Source organism: Mirounga leonina, unplaced genomic scaffold (assembly GCF_011800145.1).
Source record: "Mirounga leonina isolate KUSES-001 unplaced genomic scaffold, KU_Mleo_1.0 Mir_94, whole genome shotgun sequence".
In the NCBI taxonomy this organism is placed as follows: Eukaryota; Metazoa; Chordata; class Mammalia; order Carnivora; family Phocidae; genus Mirounga; species Mirounga leonina.
Genome location: NW_023270855.1, coordinates 40,433,632 through 40,455,972, shown reverse-complemented (window position 1 = coordinate 40,455,972; position 22,341 = coordinate 40,433,632). Strand labels below are relative to the sequence as shown.

Below are 22,341 nucleotides of genomic sequence, written 5' to 3'. Positions count from 1 at the left end.
CCTACAATAAAGGACATAGGACAGGGACACATTTGAGGGGGGAGTTGAGAAGGGGAAGAAACCGAAAGGATGTAGGGCTGGGGAGGAGGGGGCTGTGGCTCTGGCTGGTGAGAGGTCACAAAGTGGAGAGACCAGGAACAAGGGCCACTGGAGGTGCCTGAAGGGTGTGGGAGAGGTTTCAGACCAGTGATGGACATGGGGCTGGTAATTAGGGGAGAAGCTGGGCTGGAGATGACAGAGTGGGGTTCGGAGCCCCTATAGTGGGAGGGAGGCATGTGAATGGAGTGGCAAGCAGAGGCCTAGCCATAGCCCTGGGGCCCCCATGAAGCCAGAGAGGGGGCAGCCGGGAGGGGTGGAGCAAGGATTGCTGGACACTCTGGGAAGAATGCACAATTTGAGGGAGTGACTATCTGGTGGAATTGTGCAAGGACCGCACAGCCTGGCCTGGGACTGGGGGAGGACATGCCTCCCCGTGGCCCCTGTCCTGCCCTGCTTCCATTGATTAGGGTCTGTGTCTGCCCACCTCTGGTGAGCCTGGCCTCCAAGGGGCTGACAGGTTCTCCCCGTTGCCCGGCAACTGCAAGAGCTGTTGGCTGTTGCTAGGAGCCAGCTGGGGAGGCCCAAGGAGGGAGGATCAGTTCTCACATGTGGGGCGGGGCTGGCGGGGGAAGAGGCTGGCCTTAAAGCTGGGTTTGTAGCCTATGTGTGGACAGGCTATGTGCACCCATTTTATAGTATGTTCTGTGGATTTGAGACATGTTGGAAGCTGGGCCTATATCTGGATGAACAGTGCATATCTCTGAGTGTCTGTGTCCCTGGATGGCCATTATATGTTTTCATCATGTTTGCTGCATGCTTGTGGCAGGGCCTGCCTGAGCTTTGGCTCCAGGCAGGAGAGAACCCTGGAGGAAGCCTTGGAGGACTTACAGGCCAATGGCTCCTCAACAAGGGAGCCATTCAGATAGGGATCCACAGACCCTCCAGGGAGAGCAGACAGCCTGAGGATTTGGAGCTGAAACAAGATGTGTGGCAGGGTGGTAAGGAGGGAGTCTATGCAAACAGGGGGCTGCGGGTGGCCAGCTCCCTCCCTGGCTTTGTGGACCTTCCTTGTCTTTGGGCTGAGGCCTCCTCGCCTCATGGCATTGGGGCCACACAGGACATCTTTCTCGGTAGCCCTTGGTAGAACCTGTCATTGGAGGTCCATCGGAGGTCAGGGCTGTGGGCTCTTCCTGAAGAGGATCAGAAAGACTGCAGTGTTCTGCGAGAAATGCTGCTGCCTCCACTCCACCTTTGCCCAGCCATAGGGTTGCAGCCACTGTCCAGTGGGGACAGGCCATAGAATCATGGCCACTTATGTTTCCAGAGGTCAGATGGACCTCTACTTCTCTCTGTCTCTCTCTCGACCTGGTTGCCATGGCCCAGGCTGGAGTCCACGATGACTTCGTGCAGGAGGGTGCCTCCTAGATCGGTGAGGGATGTTTAAAGCCTTGGGTGACAAGAGAGGGCACCCCGGCTGAGGGAGACAGCCTGGGCAAAGGTGTAGGGGTGGCAGTAGACATTTTTTTAAGCTGCAACTCAAGAGAGAAGGGGCCAAACTCGCCGTAAGACAGAGAAAGACTCCGGGGCTCTGTAGATCCTGAAACAAGTTTATTGGGTTCATTAACTTTAACGAGACGAAGACACGCCTCCTCCACCCAGCTAGCCCAACTTGCTTAAAGCTCGAGGGTTGGTTTCTGCTCAGCCAGCGAGGTGCCTCGGATCCCCACCCTCCGGCTACAAGATCCGCCCGCCCCCGCCGTCGGGCAGCCGAGCTCCAGGCGCTCTGCATCCAATCGGAGCCCGGCCCCGCCTGCAGCTCGCCCGGAGCCCAATCCCTCTGGGCTTGGCTCCACTCCTGCTCCTATTCCTCGGCGTGGCTCCGCCTCCAGCCCGGGCCCGAGTCTGGGCTGAACCTAACTTCTAGTCCGCTCCGCCCTCTAGCCAATCACCGGCCCCGGATCTCCTATGGCCCCGCCTTCGGGCCCGCCCCGGCCCAGTCCCGGGCCTAGCCTGCTCGGGCCCCACCCTCGGCCCGCCCCGCCGTCGGTGCGCGGCGGCCGGGAAGGCACCGCCCGCAGACGCTCGGAACTGCCGACCCGAGAGCTACCCGTAGAGGGCCAGCGGCGGGAGCGGAGTGGGTCGGGCGGGGCCGAGCCGGGCCGGGGGCCGTGTGGGGGCCGGGCGGCGGCCGGGCCGGCGGACGGCGGGATGGGCTGCACCGTGAGTGCCGAGGACAAGGCGGCGGCCGAGCGCTCCAAGATGATCGACAAGAACCTGCGGGAAGACGGCGAGAAGGCGGCGCGGGAGGTGAAGTTGCTGCTTTTGGGTGAGGCCGCGCCCTGCGCTGGGACCCCCGATTCCCCGCCCGAATCCCCAGACAAGGACTTTGACCTCCAGACTGAGGACCTTGAACTCCCGGACTCAGCCTGGACCCCCCCACACCTGGACTTGAACTCCCACCCAGACCCCGCCTGGCCAGGACACCCAAATAATGGTTCAAAACTCTGTGTTGGCCTAGACCTCTGATCCGTAGCCCAGACTCTAGGTTAGACCCTCAGCTCATCGCAGACTCCAAACCCCCAGATCCAGAACCCTGCTTGACCATTCACCCTTGCTGACCAACCTCACAGACCTTCAGAGTCCCTGCCTTGTCCTTCCATCCTTCCCTAGACTTTACTCAAAGCCCCAGAACCCCACTTGGTCCCCACTCTTAGGCACCACCTGTTTCCCCCACCTGCTCCTCTTGTTCCTTTTGGGCATGAATATCCCTGGGGCCCCTGCCAGGCCCCCACCCACTCCCTCCTTCCCGCTCTGTGCCCCATCCCTACTCTGAACCCTGTATCCTCCACCTGTGCACCCTGACACCAGGGTACCTCTCAAGTGGAAACTGTGGTTGCTCATGAGCCCTCTCTCCAGCCGGAACCCCCAAACCTTTAGAGATCCCTGCTCCCTCCATCTGGCCCACCTGGTCCCTCTCTGTACACAGTACTCCTCAGACCCTCTGCTCCTCCTCCCTAAGTCCTCTCCCACACTTTGGCCTACCTCTGATTCCCCCCACCCCTCCTGCACCGGGTGGGCCCGGCCGGGAGGAGGGGGCTCAGACTGAGGGGCTGGACTGAGGCTCCACTGGTTGCGCTGGGGGAGGGAGCCAGGCCTCCAGCCTCCCAGGGAGATTCCGCCGGCTGGCTGTTTCCCAGTTTCTAAGCCCCATCTGGGCCAGTGAGGGGGGCGTCGGGGGAGTAGGAGGGAGTGTGAGTGTGGAGGAGTTTGGGTTGCGGCGCCTCCAAGGCCAGGGAAGATGGTGGCTGCTTGAGGGGTGGGGGGAAGTGGAAGTGGTGAGACAGCCGACATATTGGTGCCCCGGCCGGCGGGCGGGCCAAGGAGATGTGCTGACGGGTGCTGGTCTTCTCGCACCCTTTCTGGGCCGAAAGGCCACGGACTTGGCCTCTGGGAGTGGGGGGGGGCCTGTCAGATCGTGAGGTCCTGTGAGGGGGAAGGGGTGCACCAGCTAGATGAGGACTTGGGGGCCAGCTGGAGTTGGGGGGCATCTGAGGTGGACTTTTGCAAAGACTGTGGGCCTGGTAGTTGTCCCCATCCAGCCTCCACTAGGAGCAGGTGTGGTGCCGGTGGCTGCCTGATTCAGGGGCTTGGGGGTGGGGGGAGAGATGCCCTCGCAGCAGCGTCGGGGCCTGGACAGTGTATGGGGGGGGTGTGGCCCCTCAGCCTCAGAGCCGCGGTGGGGTCCCCAGGCTGTGAAAAGCAGAGCTTTCCTTGCTGGGTGCCTGGCCGAGGGACAGTGTGTCTTCCATCTGAGCCCATCTGTTGACTGTCCCTGGGGGCCTGGCCTCAGGGGCACAGCCCAGAGGTTTCAAAATGGCATCCGTTCCGCCGCCGCTGCGGGTAGGAAGAGAAGGGGCGGGAAGGGGCGGCGGCCCAGCCTCCTGGGCTGTTTTGCGTTGGGCGCTTGCCTCTTCCTGTCTTTACTGCGAGTGCGGCAGCACCAGCGAGTGGGTGTCGCCAAGGTGGAGGGCCCATTGCTGATGCCCGCTGGGCCTGGGTAGGGTGCTTCCGCCGTCTCCTGGTGCCCACCCTGAGGCCGCTGGCTGGCCCCTTCCCAGGCCGATCGGCTGAGGAGATGGGCGACTGGGCCATAGGGCCGGGCTACAGAGGACTCCTGGCCCTCTGTGTCCCAAACCCCATTCCACTAGTCTTGCTCCTTGGAGCTCAGCTCAGGGTTTGGGCCTGGCAACCCTTCCCACGCTGGGCTGGCAGCAGCCAGGGGTGCAGGGTCTGGCTCAGCATTTTCTAGGCTGGGGAGTCCATCTCAGCATCCTGCTCCTCTGGCCTTTGCTTCCTCTGTTGAATGGGCTTCCTGGGTTTGGGCCAGAGGAGTGCTGGGCCCAGGATGGGGAGAACAGGGAGGTCCCTGTTGGGGGTAGGGGATGGGAGCTAAGACCCCGCAGAGGGTGTCCCGCAAGGGGCTGAGAGACCTACCTCTGCCTGAAATCGGGGACCCAAGGCTGCATGGGTAAGGGTCCTGGCTGGCCATCCCTTTCCCATCCAGGTATACAGGGAGGTGTTGGGAGCCCAGCTGGGGCAGCTTCAGAGTGCTGGGCGCCTGTCCCACGTAGCGGGAGGAACTCTGTCCAGGCAACGGGCCTCTTCGGTTGGGCAATTTGCCAGCCTTCCCTTCCAGCCAGAACCACGCCTGCTGCCCCACCCGCATACTGGCTCCTTGCCCTCCCGGGTAGCCCTGCTGGCGGATGGGTACCGAGGGCAGAGGCAGATGGGGTACACACCAGTGAGGGTGTTTTTCCTGGTAGCTTGCTGCTGATACCAGCCCTACTTCAGGGACACCCCCCACCGCCACCTAGTTCAACCTGACTGACCAACAATCCCCAGGTGGAATTTAGGGCCTTGGGCTGGGCACTTAAGGGAAAGGAAGAGTGTGTGTTTGGGCGATGTCTCTGATTTGGGATGGGCTTGTGTGGGCAGCCTCCGGAGAAAGGAGAGACTTTCCCTGGTGGGTTCCATGAAGGCTTCAGGGTATAAATAATAGGCCTTCTCTCTTGTCCCTGGGACTTTGCATCTACTCACCTAGGTTGGCATGCATTTCCCTTCTTTCCATCTAACTCACTGCTACTTGATTGTTCTTCAAGACTCTGCTCGGGGACCACCTCCCAGGATCCTTCCTTGACAGCTCCCCTTCTCAGAGGCTGCTGAAGCACCTCCTCTGGCTCGTGGTGCTAGAGCTTCCCCCATCAGAGCATCATATTTGCCTGGGTGACTGCTGCCTTTCCTTGAGACTACAGGGGCAGGCTGTGTCCTATTCGTTTCTGAGCCTTCTGTAAGGCCAAGCATGGAGCCTGGCACCTATTGAATGCTTCTTGTCTGTTTGTTGAATGAAGGAAGTGTTACTAGTCTGAACTCAGTCTTGGGGACGGGTGCGTAGATGGAGGAGTAAGATGGCGGTCACCGAACCTGACGTATTGTGGGCAGGTGGCAAGGGCTCAGTGTCGGGCCAATGACGGGGATTGGTGGCGGATAGCGAGGGAGAAGTTCTTCAGGCTGTTTCTTCTTCAACTCCCCACCTGCCCGCTGGCTCCTCAGAGACAGCCCTCATCCCACCCTGTGCAGAACTTTTGCTGATGAGTCCGTAGCCTGTCACAGGGCAGAGCACGTAGGGCCTCCAGCCGTTCCTAGCAGAGTGGCGTGGCATGCTTCCTTGCAGCGCAGGCGGTCTGGGGACTGCTGCAGGCCTGCTATCTTCGCCACTCCAGGGGAGCGGGTCTAGCTCTCAGGGCTGGGACTGCCCCACAGCCCTGGGGCGCAGGCCAGAGCAATGCTGCAGGAGTTCTTGGCCTGGCCAGGCAGGGACTGCACATACAAGGGCTCAATTAGGTTTACCAAAAGAAAAAGAAGGGAGTTTTGTGGTCTCTGTCCTGTCTGTGTCTCTAACAAATGGCCTGGCATTCAGTAGGTGCCTATTAAGCATGTATGGAAAGAATGACACTCTATAGAGCGCATCCATGAACGGGGGTAAGTAATTCTGGGGCCGTTGCTTGGCGCTTGGTCTAGCTGGAAAAAGGGTAGCCTGGGATCCTGGTTGGCTGGGTAATGGGAAGAGACTGAATAGAGTGTGTGTGGGGGGGCGGTCCTCTGGGTGGCTTTGAAAAATGAGCAGCATTTGCCAGGGGGTAGGTATGGGGCCGAGGGACCAACTCAGCGAGGGCACTGAGGCCGGAAGGCCTGGCCTGGGGGAGGAAGGCTCACCTTGTTGGACTAGTTCTTGGGGTCACACAGACGTGGGTTCCAATCCCAGCTCCACCTGGTGCATTCGCTGGGAAACGCAGAGACAGATGAATGAACTCCTGTAGGCGTTCTGTTCCCCACCCGGAACCTGGGAACGGGGCACCTGCCTGCAGCCACAGGTGGGGGACAGTGCCCCAGAGCCTGGAGGTGTGAAAACAGGTGAGGGAGCCCCTCATGCCTCCTACGCCGTGGAGAGTTTGGTGGGGAAGGCTCTCCCAGCCTCCAGGCTGCCTGGCCCCAGGATGGAGGCCCTGGGGGAACTCCCTCCCTTGCCCTCAGGCAGCTGCTCGCAGCAAGGAGGGGAACCGAGGTGTGTAGACAATTGGTGCCAGCCAGAGTGACAGACTGTCCTGGGGACCATAAGCCCAACCTCTGGGGACTGAGCGGCCTTCCTGGGGGCCTAAGGCTGGGGATGTGGCTGGGCTCTAGGCACCAGGTGGGCTGGTACCCAGGCCGGCCTCCCGCCTCCCCAATCTCCCCACAGCCTCCGGGGTCCCGGCTGGAGCTCATTAGCACTTGAATGGGGGGCGGGGTAGCTTGGGCCTCCCGTCTCTCCTTCCCACCCCTCCCCCAGGCTGGGCGAGGCTTTGTCTTCCCGAGCAGCCACACTGGGGCTCCCACGCTGGGAAGTGAGCGAGGGTCTAAGCCATTTCTGACCCCCTGTGCCTGCGTCCTGCCCAGTCCCACTGGGCCCAGCCCCTGCCCCTAGTGTTGGTGCAGCCAACAGGAGGGACCTCTAGATAGGAGTGGGACTGGGTCCTTCAGGGGATACCCTGGGCCAGCAGACTGGGGGAACCGGGGTGGCTTTGCAAAGGAAGTGACGCTGGCACTCAGCTGAGGGCATCCCAGGAGGGTGGGGGTGGAGAACCCCAGACAGGGCAGAGCAGGTGGCAAGGACAGAGGGAATGAGCTGCCTCCATAGCTGGAGGTGGAAGTCAGGCCAGCTGGGGAGCACAGGTTTCCATGCCAGGCCCCGAGGCAGCACCAAGCCGCCCACTGTGCTGAGTTGGAGCCTAGTCAGCCGGAGGGGGGCTGGCATGGTCTGGGACCCCTTCAGGCCTGGGTGGCTTCTCAGGGGTTGGCCCTGGGCTGGCCTGAGCTGCAGGGTCACTGGGTAGCATCATTGGTGTCCTAGGCCTGCAGACTGTTGCCCAGCAAGTGACAGCAGGTTAGGGGTGGGGCCTGACCCCCTGCCGGGGCGGTCACTACGCCTCCAGCACTGCAGGGGCTTATACTTGGGGTGGCTTGGGCCAAGGTGGCCGGGCACAGCGGTCTCTCTTGGTCTCTGTCTCTAAAAGCCACCCATTCTTTTGGCAGGAATGGGATGGAAGATGCTTTGTCCACATAAGCTTTGTCCACTGAGGGACTAGGGCCTCGCCCCATCACACCCCCAGCAGAGGATGAGATGGTCTGACCCGGAGCCTGAGTGCTGCCTCCCTAGAACCCCTCTGTGCTTTGGGAGGCAGCTCTGGGCGGATGAGGCCAGGGCCCAGGCCAGCATCCGTCCTGTCTTCACAATATCTTGGGGCAGGAGTCCCATCTAGGAGTACATTGAGGGGGCAGGGGTCATCAGGTTCCGGCTGGGCCACAGCTCATGGGCCCTGCCTAAGGACACATTTCAAGGTGCCCTGATGAGGGCAGAGGACTAAGCCCTTTGATGGAGGCCCTGGTACCTCAGGCAGGGCTCTCAGGCAGCCCTTCTTCAGCCACAAGTGCAGGGTGGGACCCCTCTGCCCAGCTCCATGCAGCCCCTCTAACCTGGAGCTCTTGTTCTGACTAAACCCCAACCCCATCCTCACGCTCACGCCCATGCTGCTTCTTGGAGCTGTGTTCAGCTGTGTGGTTTGGGAAATAATCTTGGAATCACCCAACAGTTGCTGGGTCGGGTTGGGTCACGGTGTTGGCCTTCTGCACGCATTTCCAAGGCTTGGCAGCGAGTGCCAGGTCAGTTTGAAACAAAGCCTGAAGGTGGGATTGTCTAAAGCTTGTTGAGAAGGCTTGGAGGATTCTGGGGTACAAGCCTGCTCGGCCTCAAAATATGGGGGGGCTGTCGATGGCAGCACCCACTGTGCCCTGGACGGGAGGAGGGGCAGTGAAGTCTGCATGGCAGGGCTGGGCCTGGGGAAGTGGTGTCCACACCGGAGGAAAAGGAGGAAGCAGCTGGGGGAGGAGGGGCCCAAAAGAGGAAGAAGCTAGAGGACTGCTCCTGCCCTTTGCTGGGGTGGGGGTGTGAGCCCTGTCAACTGGGGGGCCTGGAAGCTGAACCCCACCTGCCCAGACTCATCTCTCTATAGCCCTAAGGGCCACCGCTGGTAGTCACCAGGTTGGCGTCACTCCAGGCAACTCTGTCCCTTGTCCCACCTCAGCAACTATTGGGCCCCGGATCTCAGAAAAGGTGGTGCCTTTGAGAAGGATTCCAGGCCCCTCCTTCGACCACAGGAAGTGGTGGCTGGGAGAGGGACGGCGGCAGGGTGGGGGGGGCGGCTAGCAGGAAAGCAGAGGGCTGCTCTTATATTCCCGAGTGGCCATTGCTCTGCGAAGCCGGAAGGCCGGCTACAGGCAGAGATGAATGCCCGGAAATGGAGCAGCAGCCCCGGGATTAGCTCACTCTGGGTTTCCCCGGCCGGGGAGCGGACAGAGGGGCCCTTGGTCCAGCCTAAGGATCGCCCTCCCCCACCCCGCCACTACCACCTGCTGGGCCTGGGGGTGCCATCACTGGGCCTCAGTTTCCCCTCGGTGATAGCAGCCGCTGTCTCTGATTGAACCGTGCCTGTTATATGGGACTGGACTCTTCACGGTCTTACCATACTTAACCCTGTGAGGCTGGGACTGACATTCTATCCATTTCACTGACGGGGAAACAGGCTTGGAGATATTACATGACTTACCCAATAAGTGGAGACACCAAGGTATGACCAGATAGTGACTGAGCACTTGTCCACAACTGCTTTCGTCCGTCAGGAGTGTGTGTCCAACTGGCAAGAATTGGTCAGTCCGGACAAGAGGCGGATGCTGTGGGTCCACGTGTTTTCTACTTACGCTTGTGGACCTGTCTCGGGGGGGGGGGGGGGGGGGTGGTCGTTGTTTTGGGGGTGGGGGGGGGGGGGGGGGGGGGGGGGGGGGGGGCTCGATTCCTCTTTTCGGAGATTCTTTGAGTCTGCCTGCCCTGGAGGTTGGGGACCCAAGAGTCTGTTCATGAATCTTTTTCCTGCTGTGTGGCCACGGGGTGACTTTATCCGAATGCAGCTGCCCATCTTCCCCCCACCCCCGGCCCATGTTCCCTCACAGAAAGACTCAGGTCATAATTCGGCCACTGAGTACTTCACTTGTCTCCTAACGCTATGCTCGTCCCTCCCATAACCCCCAGGCTCAGGAGGACCGAGAGGAGGCCTGAGGAAGGGTCAGAGGCTGTCAAAGTCCAGGGTGGGGGCCCCTGAGTCTGGGAGTTGTCCAGCTGAGGAGAAGGAAAGAGCCTTCCCGCAGAGGACCCCCACTAAGAGCGAAGGCTGTGGTGGGCCGTCTGCAGCGCTGGGCAGCAGCCGAATGTGTCCGCAGTGTGGGCTGACAACATCATGCTGGGTGAGGAGGCGGGTCCCCATGCTGCTCAGCCTGGGAATCCGAGTTGTGTGGCCTTGCTTCCCCCACGGAGGCTCCTGGGGCTTGTGCTCTGTGTTATCAGGACAGGCCGTAGGGGCCTGAGGAGCCTGAGAGAGACTTCAGGGCAGCTCGGGTAGATGCTTTAAGGCCTGCTGGGCCATGAGGCCACGCACAAAGCAGAGAACATGCGTCCTCGCGGTCACTCAAGACCTTGGGTCCCAGAAAGCCCACTCCCCCGCCTTCTTCACTGTGTGACCTCAGGCTGTCCTTTTCCCTCTCTGTACGGGGCGCTGGGACCTGTGACGTCATGACGCTCAGCAAGGCCCCATGGCTTATGGGCACAGAGACAAGCTGTGTGCTTGGGCTGGACCCTGGGGCGGTTTTGGGTGAGTGTGAGGATCCGAGGGAGGCTGCTCAGGGCAGGCTTTGAGTTTGGCACACTCCCTGGAGGGGTACATTTCATAGATGGGAACACTGAGGCCTGGGGGCTGGGCATCTCACCCAGGGCCCACCACAACGAACCCGAAGAGAGATGGGGGACTCAGATTCTTGGAAAACAGCAAAGGGATTCCTTCAACAAAGAAGCATCCAGGAAGAGTGTGTCCAATAGCCTGGCTCCTGTAGAGAGTGAGACCTGTAGCTAAAGGGCCTCCTCCCCTCCAAGCTGGCCTGCCTTACCCAGTGCCTCGGTTTCCCTCTGTCCAGTGGGCAGGGCCACAGAACAGGGGACACAGCCCTGTCCCGGGAAGCCCTCTCCGTGTCTGGTAGGCCCCGGGGCCACTCCCTTACACAGAGAGCTCTGACTTGGGAGTAGTAGGCCGGATCTTGGTTGCTAATGCTTCCCTGGTGGGGGCATCATGAAGGCCTGGAAGCCGCGGAGGCCGCCCAAGTGGCAGATAACTGGAGAGAGGGAGCTTCCAGGTTTATTAGGGCATCTGGGGGAAGCAAGGCCACACTTGTGGGTGGGGATGTCGCAGCCCCCATCCAAGACTCATGTCCCTGCCCCCCACAGTGCCAGACCCTTACTGAGCGCCTTGGAAGGAGTGAGGGGACCAAAGAAAAGCACCTGGAGGAAGGAAGAGACGCCAGGGGCGGGGCTTGGAGGGCCTTTGTCTGGCGGACCCCTTCCCCCTCCCCCTCTCTCCCATCTCCATTGTTCCCCGGTGTGCGGGGTCTCCGCCGGCGGAGGGCCTCCCAGGCCTGGGAGAGGGCCTCGAGTGAGGGTCCAGGCACCTCCCCCAGCTGCCCCTAGCCTAGGCTGCTTTTCAGAAGCAAAGGTTCCCCGGCACTGCCCAGCCCCCACCTCCTCCACCGTCTCTGGCTGCTGGGCTCCCCCTGGCGGTGGCGCGGCCTGGGGGCCTGAGGCTGCAAGGGAGGGGCCAGAGCCAAGGGGCCCGGAACCACCGGCTGGACCAGAGACGTGGCACCTTCCTGGGATGAGAGTGGGAGGTGGTGCCCGGGCTGCCTTTGGGGTAGGCTTCCCAAGGGTCATCCCCACCTTCTCCCTGTGCCCCACTCGGGCTGGCTGGGGGGTGGCCGTGGGGGCGGGCCTGGTACTGTGGGTTGGAGCTGGGCTGCAGCCCAAGTCTACCCTGTGGTCCCAGCCCCGCTGCGCATGAGAATCTCTGCCCTCGGGCCGCCACGTCAGCTGGCTGCTCTCCCTAGCCCCATGTGTTAGAGCGGAGCCCACCAGCGCAGCCTTCTGAGCGCATGGAGTCGGGGAGCAGCATCTGCCGCCAGGCTCGGGGGCTGAGGGAGGCTCCAGCTACGGACGAGTCCTGGCCTATGTGGAAGGGGAGTGACGAACGCAGAGCCAGCAGCCCGCAGAGGCCCGAGTGGCTCTGACTGCTGTCCCAGGGTCCACAAGTCCCCTCCGGGAGCAGCGATGCTGAGCCAGCCTGTAGGCCACTGGTCACTGCCCTCCACTGTGCCTCAGCTGAAAGCCTCAGAAACTCTCCTTCCGATGAGATGGCCTCAGCAGGCCACTCTGCAGGCTGTGGTTACAGTGAGCTCTGCAGTATGGTCCTCGGAGGCTGCAGGAAATGAAAGGTTTGGGGACATCTGTGATCTTCCATAGAGTAGAAATATAGCGATAACTTCTATATGAGTGTTTGCCGTGTGCTGGGCACTGTGAGAAGCGCTTTGTGTCAAATTGTCCCCTCCGTGTCCTGTTTCACGGATGGGGTACCAGAGCAAGGGCAGGAAGGGGATGAGGCCCTTGGAGACAGCAGGAAGGATCAGGGTGGGCACCAGGGCTGTGGGAGGTCTGGACCTCCCTCTGGGAGAGGATGTGAGAGTGCGAGATAGGCCAGCTGGCCACTCGAGGCTTGGCAGCCCCTACAGAAGGGAAACTGAGGCCAGAGAGGACAACAGCAGCCTGTCAGGGCCTCCCAGCAGGGCAAAGCCTTGTCCGGGACGTAGAGGGTCCAAGACCGACAGACAGCAGTGACCTGATGCTGGGGCTGGAAGTCCTGTCTCTGCTGCAGTGGCCCGCCGGCCTTGTTCCTTGTTCAGGCAGGTGGAGCTGTGCCGGCTCCCTTCCCCCTCCGTTCCCTCCTCCGTTGGGGCCCGGCCCTCCCAGAGTGGAAGCAGATGTTCTAATGCAGAGCAGACCCCGTCGCCAGCACATCATGGCAATTACTGCCTGTCTGCTGGGGGTCCAGCAGCTGCGCCCTGGGGCAAGGGCTGCTGAGGTTTCTTCTTGGTGGGAAGAGGTATGGCCCAATGGGAACACCGAAGCCATCTTAGGGAGCCTCTGTGGGCCCCTCTGATCTCACCCAGCTGGAGAAGGGAGCGCCTGGTGGGGTCCTCTGTGGGCGGGAGACTCCTGCGGCCTTTTGGCAGCAGTCCAGGGCCAGCCAGTGAAGCCCCCTCCTCTGAGGGGAAGGTGCAGCTGGGTGGGAGGAGCCGGGTACCTAGGATCAGCAGGGTACAAGCAAACTCCGAGCCCAGTACTAGCTTATCTGATAGGGGAGCACTGCCAGGCCCTGATGGGATAGGGCCCCGGGGGAGGGAATGAGGAGGGGAGCTGGGACCCACAGCTCGTGGGGCACCTAGCCCCACCTGTTCCACCCTCTCCCTGCCTCTGCCCCTGCTCCCTGGTCCGTGTGTTGAGGCTGCTCCTGGGCCATGCCTCTGCTTCTGTCCTGTGTCCCCCACAGCTTCCTGCCTGGCCACCGGCACCACACCTTTGTCCTGCCACTCACTTCTTTCTGCTTGAGTCACAGCTGCTGGGAGGACAAAGGGACTGCCCTGAGTCCAGAGATGGAGGTTCCCTGATTTGGGTTTGTCCACCTGTCAGACGGGGGCAGAGAATGCCCTCCTAGCCCTCAAAATGGGATAGGAAGGGAGCCTGAGGCTCAAAGCGGGTAGGAAAGTGGACCCCCAGTTGGCTGGGGCAGGGAGCAAGTGTTCTGGCACCAGCCTGGTCACCCAGGTACTGCCCACGTCTGGGCCTGCCAGGTCTGCTGCTGCTAGGAAAATCAGATGCAAAGCAAGAGTGCTGTTATCCCTATCTCTGGGCAGGGCCACGGAATGCCACAGCACTTTACCAAGAGAGTGGTCAAAAGGCCAGACAGGGAAACTGGTGCCTCAGGTGGACACACAAGAGGGGACGCCTCACCAAAATCTCAGGTCTCCTGTGTCCCGGACAGTTGCCCGCTCTGAGTCTAGGTTTGCCTGGCTGGGGCCCGCGTGATTGATCTGACCCATCACTCCACATCCTTGGCCTCTGTTCCCCCACTGGGCCCCCAGTACTGGCTGAGACCCCTGATTCCTGAGTCTTCCTCTGCCTCAGGAGGTCACCTGGCCCCTGTGGTTTGCCCGTCCGGTGCTGCCCTCCCTGGCCCTGGAGGATGGGCCTCCATGATTGGGCATCACTCTCGGGCCTTCCTAGGCCCTCTCCCCAGGTCTCCACTCAGCAGGCATGGGATGTCAGTGTGGGGGACCCTGGCTGTTCCTCTGCCATGCGCAGCCCAATGGGGAAGTGGGAGTACTGCCATTTGACCAAGCCCATGTCCAGGGGAATGCACCAGGACGGGTGCTTCTAGTGCTCAGGGGCTGAACTGAGGGAGGGGCTTGCTGCTTCAGCACCACCCCCAACCTGCCCAGAGACTGCACGTTTGTCCCCCCTCCCCCCAACTAGTCCCCTATCCTGGGGAGCAGGCCTGGGACGGCCAGAAGCCCAGTGATCCCCGGCAGTCCGGTGGCATTTGTGAGGAGAGCCCAGACCCTTCTTCTCAGGGAGGCCACTGCGTTGTGGACATACCCAGGCCTGCCCCTGTGAGGGCCACAGCTGTGCCTCAGTTTCTCCGGGTAAAATGTGGATCTGGGGTGGGGGGTAGGGTAAATGGAGGTGGGCAAGGGCCTTGGTGGGGACAGGGTGGGGGTGCTCTCCTACTGACTGGAGGGCACTGCAGAGATTCAGAGCAACATCTGCCTAGGAAGGCAGGGAGGGAGTGAACCCAGTGACAGGTGCAGTCGGGGCCTGAGGACAGTGTGGTCCAGCTGCAGTAAAGGGCTCTTAGGGCAGCTCTAGGAGGCCAGCAAGGTGGGCCACCTACAGAGGGGATTGGGACCACGGTGACATCAGCCTCTCTCTGTTTCCTCATTTGCTAGGTGGGATTGCTGGGAGATGAAATTACTTAGTTGGCGCGGTAGGCTTCGAATAGCATCTGACCCATAGAGGGCGCTGTCTGTGGCTTTGCTCTTATGATTGTTGCTGACACTATTCTTGCTGCTCACGATAGTGTGTGTGTTAGCCCCTCATCCTCTGAGGTTTTCTTGACCTACTCTGAGGGATGTGGGAGCCAGAGTCTCCAAGTGTAACCTCCCCACAGGCCCCACCATCTGCCCCGCTGAGTTGCTCAGAGGGACTGACCTGCCACATTGATCAAGAGGGTTGGGACACATGGAAATGGGGCATGGGGCCCGTGTGCCCAGCAGAGAAAACTCCATGGGCAAATGCCTGGCGTTGGCAAGAGGCAGAGCCTGGCAGGTGCAGGTGTGACTGGCAGTGATGGGGAGGGAAGAGAGGGAACAGTCTGGGCAAGCGCTGGGAGCGAAAGCTGGCCCCACTGAGATGTGTTCTACTTGGAGTTTATAACAGTGAAAGGAGGAGATGAGGTCCTGCCCCCACCCCCGCCGTCCCCCAGCCAGGGAGATAGGGCAGCCCTCCTGGTCTTCACACTTCCCTGCAAACTCCCTGGGGGATGTTGGTTTCTGGGCTGTACCCCTTGAGATCTGGCTTTCTGTGTCTAGGATGGGACCTGGGAATCTGCTTTTTTCTTTCTTAAAAACAAAACAAAACAAAAAACCACCCTCCCAGGGTTTCCTGCAGCATCTGAGCCATATTTTGAGAAAGGCTGGGCAGGCCAGGCGTCATAGTCCTATGCGTCTCCCTGCCCATCTGAATCCTGGTTGCACAATCTTGGGCCAGGACTACTTTTCTGAGCCTCAGTGTCCTTGTCTTTGTAAAATGGAAACAGAAACAATGTTTGTGGGGCTCATATGACTGTCATGGGAAAGAGTACCAGCAAATCCCTCGGCACTGGCCAAAGAGAATACAGAATGGGCCTCTGCCAGACTGGGAAGCATCATGCATCAGTCCAGGGGTGTGTGCGTGTGAGTCTGTGTTGGCCATGCCGCGTGTCTCCCAAGTGCTGGTCTCCATCTGCTGAGGGTAGACTTGGGCCATGCCTGGGAGGCAGGACTATGACACTGTGCCCCAGCCCAGGCCCCTCGGTGGCTCAGAGTGTGAGGAGAAGAGGGACTGTACCCTGCTGGAGTGTGCCGGGCTCCTTCCTGTCAGCTCTGCCCAGGCGCCATGTTGGCGAGCCTGCCTGCCTGAGAATGACAGGGAGACTCCTGAGGGCTGGCGGTCGGCAGTGGGGGTCGGGGGCTGCCGTGGTGGGCTGTGGAAGCTCGTGGGAAGCAAAGGCTTGGGGTGAGTCCCCCAGGGGTGCAGGTGGTCTGGGTTGCCTTGAGCACTGTGGCCCTGCTAGCTGCACCCTGGGTAACCCTGCTGCCCACCAGGCCCCCACTGCCTCCGTCTCCTGGTGCAGTTGATGGGCAGGGTGAGTTCTGCCTCCAGGGCTGCAGGCGGCTGGGCCACTGGCTGCTTGTCCGTGTGGCCCCGCTGGGGCTGCTCCCTGACCGCCTGTACCCTCTATTCCAGGTGCTGGGGAGTCAGGGAAGAGCACCATTGTCAAGCAGATGAAGTAAGTGCAGTATGTGAGAAGCAGCTGCCAAACCCTGATTTTCCCTCTTCTTCCTCTGGGTCTCTGCTGCCCCCCCTGAGTAATGGCCCAGCCTGTCTCCGCCACACCCAGGACCTTGCCAGAGGCAGTCATCCATCCTCAGGTCCCGGGGGCGGGGGGGGGGGGGTTCCTCCTCTCTGTAGGAGGTCCGCAGGCCCCAGCAGCCCCAGGAGGCCGTGTGTGGTCCTTTGCCCTCTGAGCCCTAACTCCTGACCCCTGGCTGCCAGGATCATCCACGAGGACGGCTACTCAGAAGAGGAATGCCGGCAGTACCGGGCGGTCGTCTACAGCAACACCATCCAGTCCATCATGGCCATTGTCAAAGCCATGGGCAATCTGCAGATTGACTTTGCTGACCCCTCCCGAGCGGTATGTCCTCCCCTCCACCCCCGCCTGCCTCCCTAAAGGCCTCAGGGCAAGCCTTGTCCTACGGAACCTGGGAATATCCAAGCCCAGGCCCCATTCTGGAAGCCTCCCTGCCTCGGCCAGGTAGGGTGGGGCTGTGCTCCTGTGACTGGCTGACCCCCCGCCCCCCCCCGTGCCCAGGATGATGCCCGGCAGCTGTTTGCCCTGTCCTGCACCGCTGAGGAGCAGGGCGTGCTCCCTGAGGATCTGTCTGGCGTCATCCGGAGGCTCTGGGCCGACCACGGTGTGCAGGCCTGCTTTGGCCGCTCTCGGGAGTACCAGCTCAACGACTCCGCGGCCTAGTGAGTACCCCACGGGGCTGGGCGGGGTGAGGGGGTGCTGGACCGCCGGCGGGAGCGGAGGGCTTGAGCGCTCTCAGGAAGGCGCTGCCAGTCTCTGTTTACGAAGCTGGTGACTGTCAACCGAGGCCTTGGCGGTTTTTGCCTTGAGGTGGAGCGCGTGGTAGTGAAAGCCAGGAGGAGGGACCGGCAGGGCTGCTGTCCCCAGGGCCAACTGAGTCTAATCTGTCCTTAGATATAATTGTCCTAAAGGGCATTTGCAGCCATCTGTGCCAAGGCCTGGGCAAGGCTTGAGGGACCCAGGGATGAGTGGAGCCGACGAGTCCCCAAGCAGGGACTACCCACGGCGTCCGTGGCATGGTGGGGGACTGCCTCAGCCAAGTTCTGAGCAAGAGATGGGCGGGGGAGGAACAGGACAAGCTCAGGGCCGGGGGGGGGGGGGGGGGGGGCACAGCCTGTGCACAGTCCTGGAGGGAGCAGTGCTGGCGACAGATATTCACACTGGCTGGAGAGGAAGACACAAGGGGAAGAGACCGGGAGGGGCCAGATCTGTGTGCAGCTTGGAGCCCAAGACTCGGCTGGGGAATCAAGGGGGTTCCGGGAGTTGTCCAGAGGCCCAGCCCCCAGGGTCATGCTCTGAACTCCTTCCCTGAGCTGCCTGCCACGTGCCAGGCCTGGTGCAGGGGGCTGAGCCCCCGTGGAGAACAGGACAGGTCAGTGGCCAGTGCTGGTGCTGATGGCCGGGGAGCTGTAGGAGACGTGCACAGCCCTTTTGGGCTAGGACACCCAAAGAGGCAGGGTGCCTGTGCTCAGACCTGAGCCCTCCCACCTCCGCTTAAGCCAGCCCCTCGGCAGCACCTTTCCCTCCCGCCGCCCATCCAGGCCTGAGGCGGAGGCGGGCCCTGCCTGGCCCTGAGCCCTGAGCCCTGAGCCCTGCCCCAGTCACACGGACTGACTCCCTCTCCTTGCAGTGGCCTGAATACCTCAGGAGCTGCAGAATCACAGCCAAACACAGTGGGGCCTCTGGACCTCAGCGCACCCCCACCCCCAGAGGTCCCAGGGGCTCAGCGCCAGCAGAGCTTATAGGTCCTAGAGGCAGGCAGGGCTGGGCCCTCCCAACCATTACCACCTCAGTGTCCAGGGCATTCACGGAGGTGGGGATGGGGCCACCTTCTGGGCCATTGCCCCCTCCTTCACCACACCGTTCTTCATTCCCCATTCAGCACCCACTGTGTGCCCAGCTCTGGTCTGGGTGTGGGGATTCAGCAGCGACACAGGTCCCGCTCTCCTAGGCCATGACAAGCTCACCCCGGCTGGGGGTGGGGTGGGGAGCAGATTGGAATGCTACAGGGAACAGGAGGACCCCACCCCCTCTTCACAGCAGTCCTTCAAGGCTGCTGGCGGGTGGTGGGTCCTTGTGGTGAGCCCTGCTGGGGAGACGGGAGAGCCTGGTGTGGAACCCCCCAGGAGACCTCTAGGCAGGAGCTTCTCAGTAGGCGACAGGGTGCAGTAAGCAGGTCACAGCATATGCGTCATGGGCCCTTGTGGTCCTTCCTGTTTTTCTGTTCTGTCCCTGCGTCTCTGAGGTCATTTCCGCTGGCCCCAGCAGGCCTGCGCCAGGAGTGAGACCTCAGCACTGGGCAGCGGCTCGGAGGACCCAGTCCCCAGGGCACAGCAAGGATATTGAGGCAGACGGCAGAGCTAGTCCCAGGGCCTGGCAGGGGCAGTGTTGATACTAATCAAGGGAGCTGGTAATGAGGAGCCCCGGGACTCCTGCCAAACAGGTGTCCGTGCCCTCCCCCCAAGGAGCCCAAATTTTATTGGGCACTGGGCAAAGAGCCCATTGAGCCTGGCAGGCCCCGACCTGTCCAGCCTCGCGTCGAGGGGCATGCCGGGCCGCTCCGCAGCGGGTGCCGTGGTTGTGCCGATTAGCATCCCGAATCCCTCCCTGAAGGACGCGTTGGCCCCCTCCCACCCTCCTCAGTTTGCAGCTCCACCAGCCTAGATCCTGTCCGAGGCAGGCCTGACTCAGACCTGGGTGCTAGGGCTTGGCTGGCCAGGCACAGAGCTGCACCTCCTCTAGGCCCATTCCCTGGGCAGGAGGCGAGGGATTCTGGTCCAGTTTTTCCTCATCTGAGCAATGACTGTAACGAAGGCAAGGGTTGAAGAGGCAAGGGCTTTGTCTGAGAAATGAGGGGAGGGGAGGCATAGGGGGCCTGGGTGAGCTGGCCCGGGGTCCAGGTGAAGAGGCCTCATGCCGGCCCCCACTGACCCACTGCCCCCACCTCTAGCTACCTGAATGACCTGGAGCGCATCGCACAGAGTGACTACATCCCCACACAGCAGGACGTGCTACGGACCCGTGTGAAGACCACGGGCATTGTGGAGACGCACTTCACCTTCAAGGACCTACACTTCAAGTGAGCCGGCATGTGGGCAGGGTGGAAGGGCGGGACTTGCCAGTCTTTGGGGCAACAGACGCGGGTGGGGGGATCCTCACTCCAAGGCCCGCTAATGGCTCTGCTGGGTGGGAGGAGGGGCCGTTCCAGGAGTTCCAAGCCCCGCTCTGAGGTTTCTCGAGGCTTTGTGGTTGCCAGTGGCTCGGCTCCCCTGCTACCCCCCCCCCGCCGTGTGGCTGCATCCTGCCCTGCTGACCAGCCCCGGCCCTGCCCGTGCGGATGCGCTCTGGCCCAGAACCAGGCGTAAGGCACGCAGGTGTGGGGGACGCTGTGAAGACAGCTGCCCCCCTCTGAGCAGGCGTCTGTGCTCAGCCAACCTGTGAACCGGGGACCCTCTCTGGGAAGTGCCTTTTCTGGAGCTAAGGCAACCCCGTGTCTGCAGGATGTTTGATGTGGGCGGTCAGCGGTCTGAACGGAAGAAGTGGATCCACTGCTTTGAGGGCGTCACCGCCATCATCTTCTGCGTAGCCTTGAGCGCCTACGACCTGGTGCTAGCCGAGGACGAGGAGATGGTGAGAGGCCGAGAGGCCGCTGGGGGGGCGTGGGGGCGGGGGGCAGGGGCAGGTGCTGACCGCGCTGTCCTGCCCCCAGAACCGCATGCATGAGAGCATGAAGCTGTTTGACAGTATCTGCAACAACAAGTGGTTCACAGACACGTCCATCATCCTCTTCCTCAACAAGAAGGACCTGTTTGAGGAGAAGATCACACACAGCCCCCTGACCATCTGCTTCCCTGAGTACACAGGTGTGGGGACTGGGCCTCTGGGGAGGAGCTGGTGGTGACCAGGTGGTGCGCAGGCGCCCCCCACTGGACAGAAGGGTAACTGCAGGACACTCGCGCAGGAGCTGGGGCCTCGCTTCGGCTTCCGGGCTTGGGCCTGCGCGCAGGGCACGTGCCCCTTACATGTGCACACTCAGGAGCCCCTCTTTATACACTCAGGCACGCACGTACACGCACATCGTCACCCTTCGCACACGTGTGCACACGTTATGTGCTTGTCTGTCCACGTGCGCAGAACCTTGTCGTTCATGCCTGTCGCGCAGGCGGCCAAGTCCTCACCGTCTTGTCTCCCACAGGGGCCAACAAGTACGACGAGGCAGCCAGCTACATCCAGAGCAAGTTCGAGGACCTGAACAAGCGCAAGGATACCAAGGAGATCTACACGCACTTCACGTGCGCCACCGACACCAAGAACGTGCAGTTCGTGTTTGATGCCGTCACCGACGTCATCATCAAGAACAACCTGAAGGACTGCGGCCTCTTCTGAGGGGCAGCGGGGCCTGGCAGGATGGTGAGCGGGGCTGGAACAGCGCGGAGCCATCGAGCCCAGGGAAGGGGCCGCTGGGGGCCGGGGAGGGTGGAGCTGGGGAGCCTGGAAGCGCAGGATGGTGGGTCAGGAGGACGACTGAATGAGGGGCACGAGCACACACACAGGCCGGGCAGGGGTCCAGACAGCAGAAGCCCCCGGCCGTGCGCCTGGAGGGAACGGAAGGGCTGTCCTGGCCCCCTTGGAGAAAACTCACTTCCTCGCTGCCCCCCCTCCAAGCCACTGGCCTGGCCTGAAGGAGGCTGGCTGACAGAGGCCCCAGCCACCTGACACTCAGTGTGACCGGCTCTGTGCTCAGCCCTGCAGTCTTTCCCTCAGACCTATCTGAGGGTCCTGGGCTGACTGTGGCCCCACCGGCCCTGGGGGAGATGGGGAAGATTCTGCCAGTGCCATAGACTCCCCTCCCTCACGTAACCCAGCAACAGACCCTGGCTCCTGGGCAGCCGCTGTGTCCCTGGTAACAGGTGAATGAGAAAAAGGAGAGGGTCATTGTCTAGGGGGGTGGGAGGAGAGGCACACCCCGGCTGCCTCCCGACCCATGCCCTGACTGTCCCCCACCTCCAGGGCCACCGCTGACTCTGCTTCCCCCAGCTCCTGAGGAAGATGGGGGCAAGAGGACCACGCTCCCTGCCTGCCCCCACCCCCCACCCCGGGCTGCTTTTCCCCTCTTTCCTCTCTCTGTTCTTGGCTCCCCTGTCCCCTCCCTCAGTTCCAGGGACTCGGGGGAGGAACTGCCACAGGCCTCCCTGTTTAAAGCCGGCCCTTGTCCTAGGTGCCGGAAATGGCCGCGATACCCCCTTCCCGGGCATCTGTTCTGGTTTTAACCATTGTCTTATTCTGTGATGGGGAGGGGAGCACATGCTGAGTCTCCCAAGGCCTGTGTCTGGAGGGGCACTCACTTCTCCAGCCTGGGACCCCTGGCTTCGCTCAACACCAGCCCCTGACCCAGCCCAAGTCCAAATGTTTACAGGGAGCCTCCTGCCCATCCCACCCCCTCCAGCCGCTTGGAGGCCCCAAAGGAAAAAGCACAAGAAGCGTGAGACGCCACCGTTCCTGGAGACTACAGTCCACCTGCTCATTCTCGTAGCTTTTTAAAAAAATGAAAGTAAAGGAAAAAAAAAAAAAGACAAAACTGCAAACCTAGAAAACTTTTTAGAGAAAAACTATTTAAAACTGTCAAATCCTGACCAGCGCCCACCCAGCCCCCTTCCAGTGATTCCGTGCCTTGAGTGTGTCTGCGTGTTTACACCCATCCTCGGCTGGCTACCCCACCTCCCCCGTGTGGGCGGCACTCCTGCCCTGCCCTGCCCTGCCCTCCACAGAATTGGGTTCCAAGGGCTGATCCAGACAACTGCCAACATCACCGAGGGCCCCATCCCAGTGGCCCTGGGCCCTGGCTCCATTAACCTAAATGTAGCTCTTTAGTGCGCTAACCTAGGAACCGCCGCTGCCTGCTGAGGGCCTCGCCCCTCATGCCCTTGCCCCAGGCCCGGGTCCTTCAGCATTGAACACTTCCTTGCTTTTTTCACATGTTTTATGGAATTGTTCACCTGGTTTGAAATAATAAAATGTAGAAAGAAAAAATACCAAGTGCTGCTCGGTCCTCTTCTGTCCTGGGGCCAGAGACCCAGACTAAGCTGCCCCA

General features: G+C 61.4%; 1 protein-coding gene across 1 annotated transcript; it reads left to right on the top strand.

Moving 5' to 3' along the window:
• Positions 1-2,120: 2,120 nt before the first annotated feature.
• Positions 2,121-22,282, top strand: GNAI2 (G protein subunit alpha i2). The gene is made up of 9 exons (XM_034997992.1): positions 2,121-2,365; positions 16,124-16,166; positions 16,433-16,574; positions 16,752-16,912; positions 19,201-19,329; positions 19,751-19,880; positions 19,960-20,113; positions 20,446-20,660; positions 21,261-22,282. Exons 1-8 carry the CDS (start codon positions 2,248-2,250, stop codon positions 20,634-20,636), a joined length of 1,068 nt encoding a protein of 355 aa, XP_034853883.1. The 5' UTR covers positions 2,121-2,247; the 3' UTR covers positions 20,637-20,660; positions 21,261-22,282.
• Positions 22,283-22,341: the final 59 nt, after the last annotated feature.

Bases quoted from the DNA above. Each gene is read 5' to 3' on its own strand.
- GNAI2 (XM_034997992.1), top strand. From the start codon at position 2,248: ATGGGCTGCACCGTGAGTGCCGAGGACAAGGCGGCGGCCGAGCGCTCC. The intron at 2,366-16,123 runs GTGAGGCCGCGC...CCTCTATTCCAG, and splicing joins GGTGAAGTTGCTGCTTTTGG to GTGCTGGGGAGTCAGGGAAG. The intron at 16,575-16,751 runs GTATGTCCTCCC...CCCCGTGCCCAG, and splicing joins TTGCTGACCCCTCCCGAGCG to GATGATGCCCGGCAGCTGTT.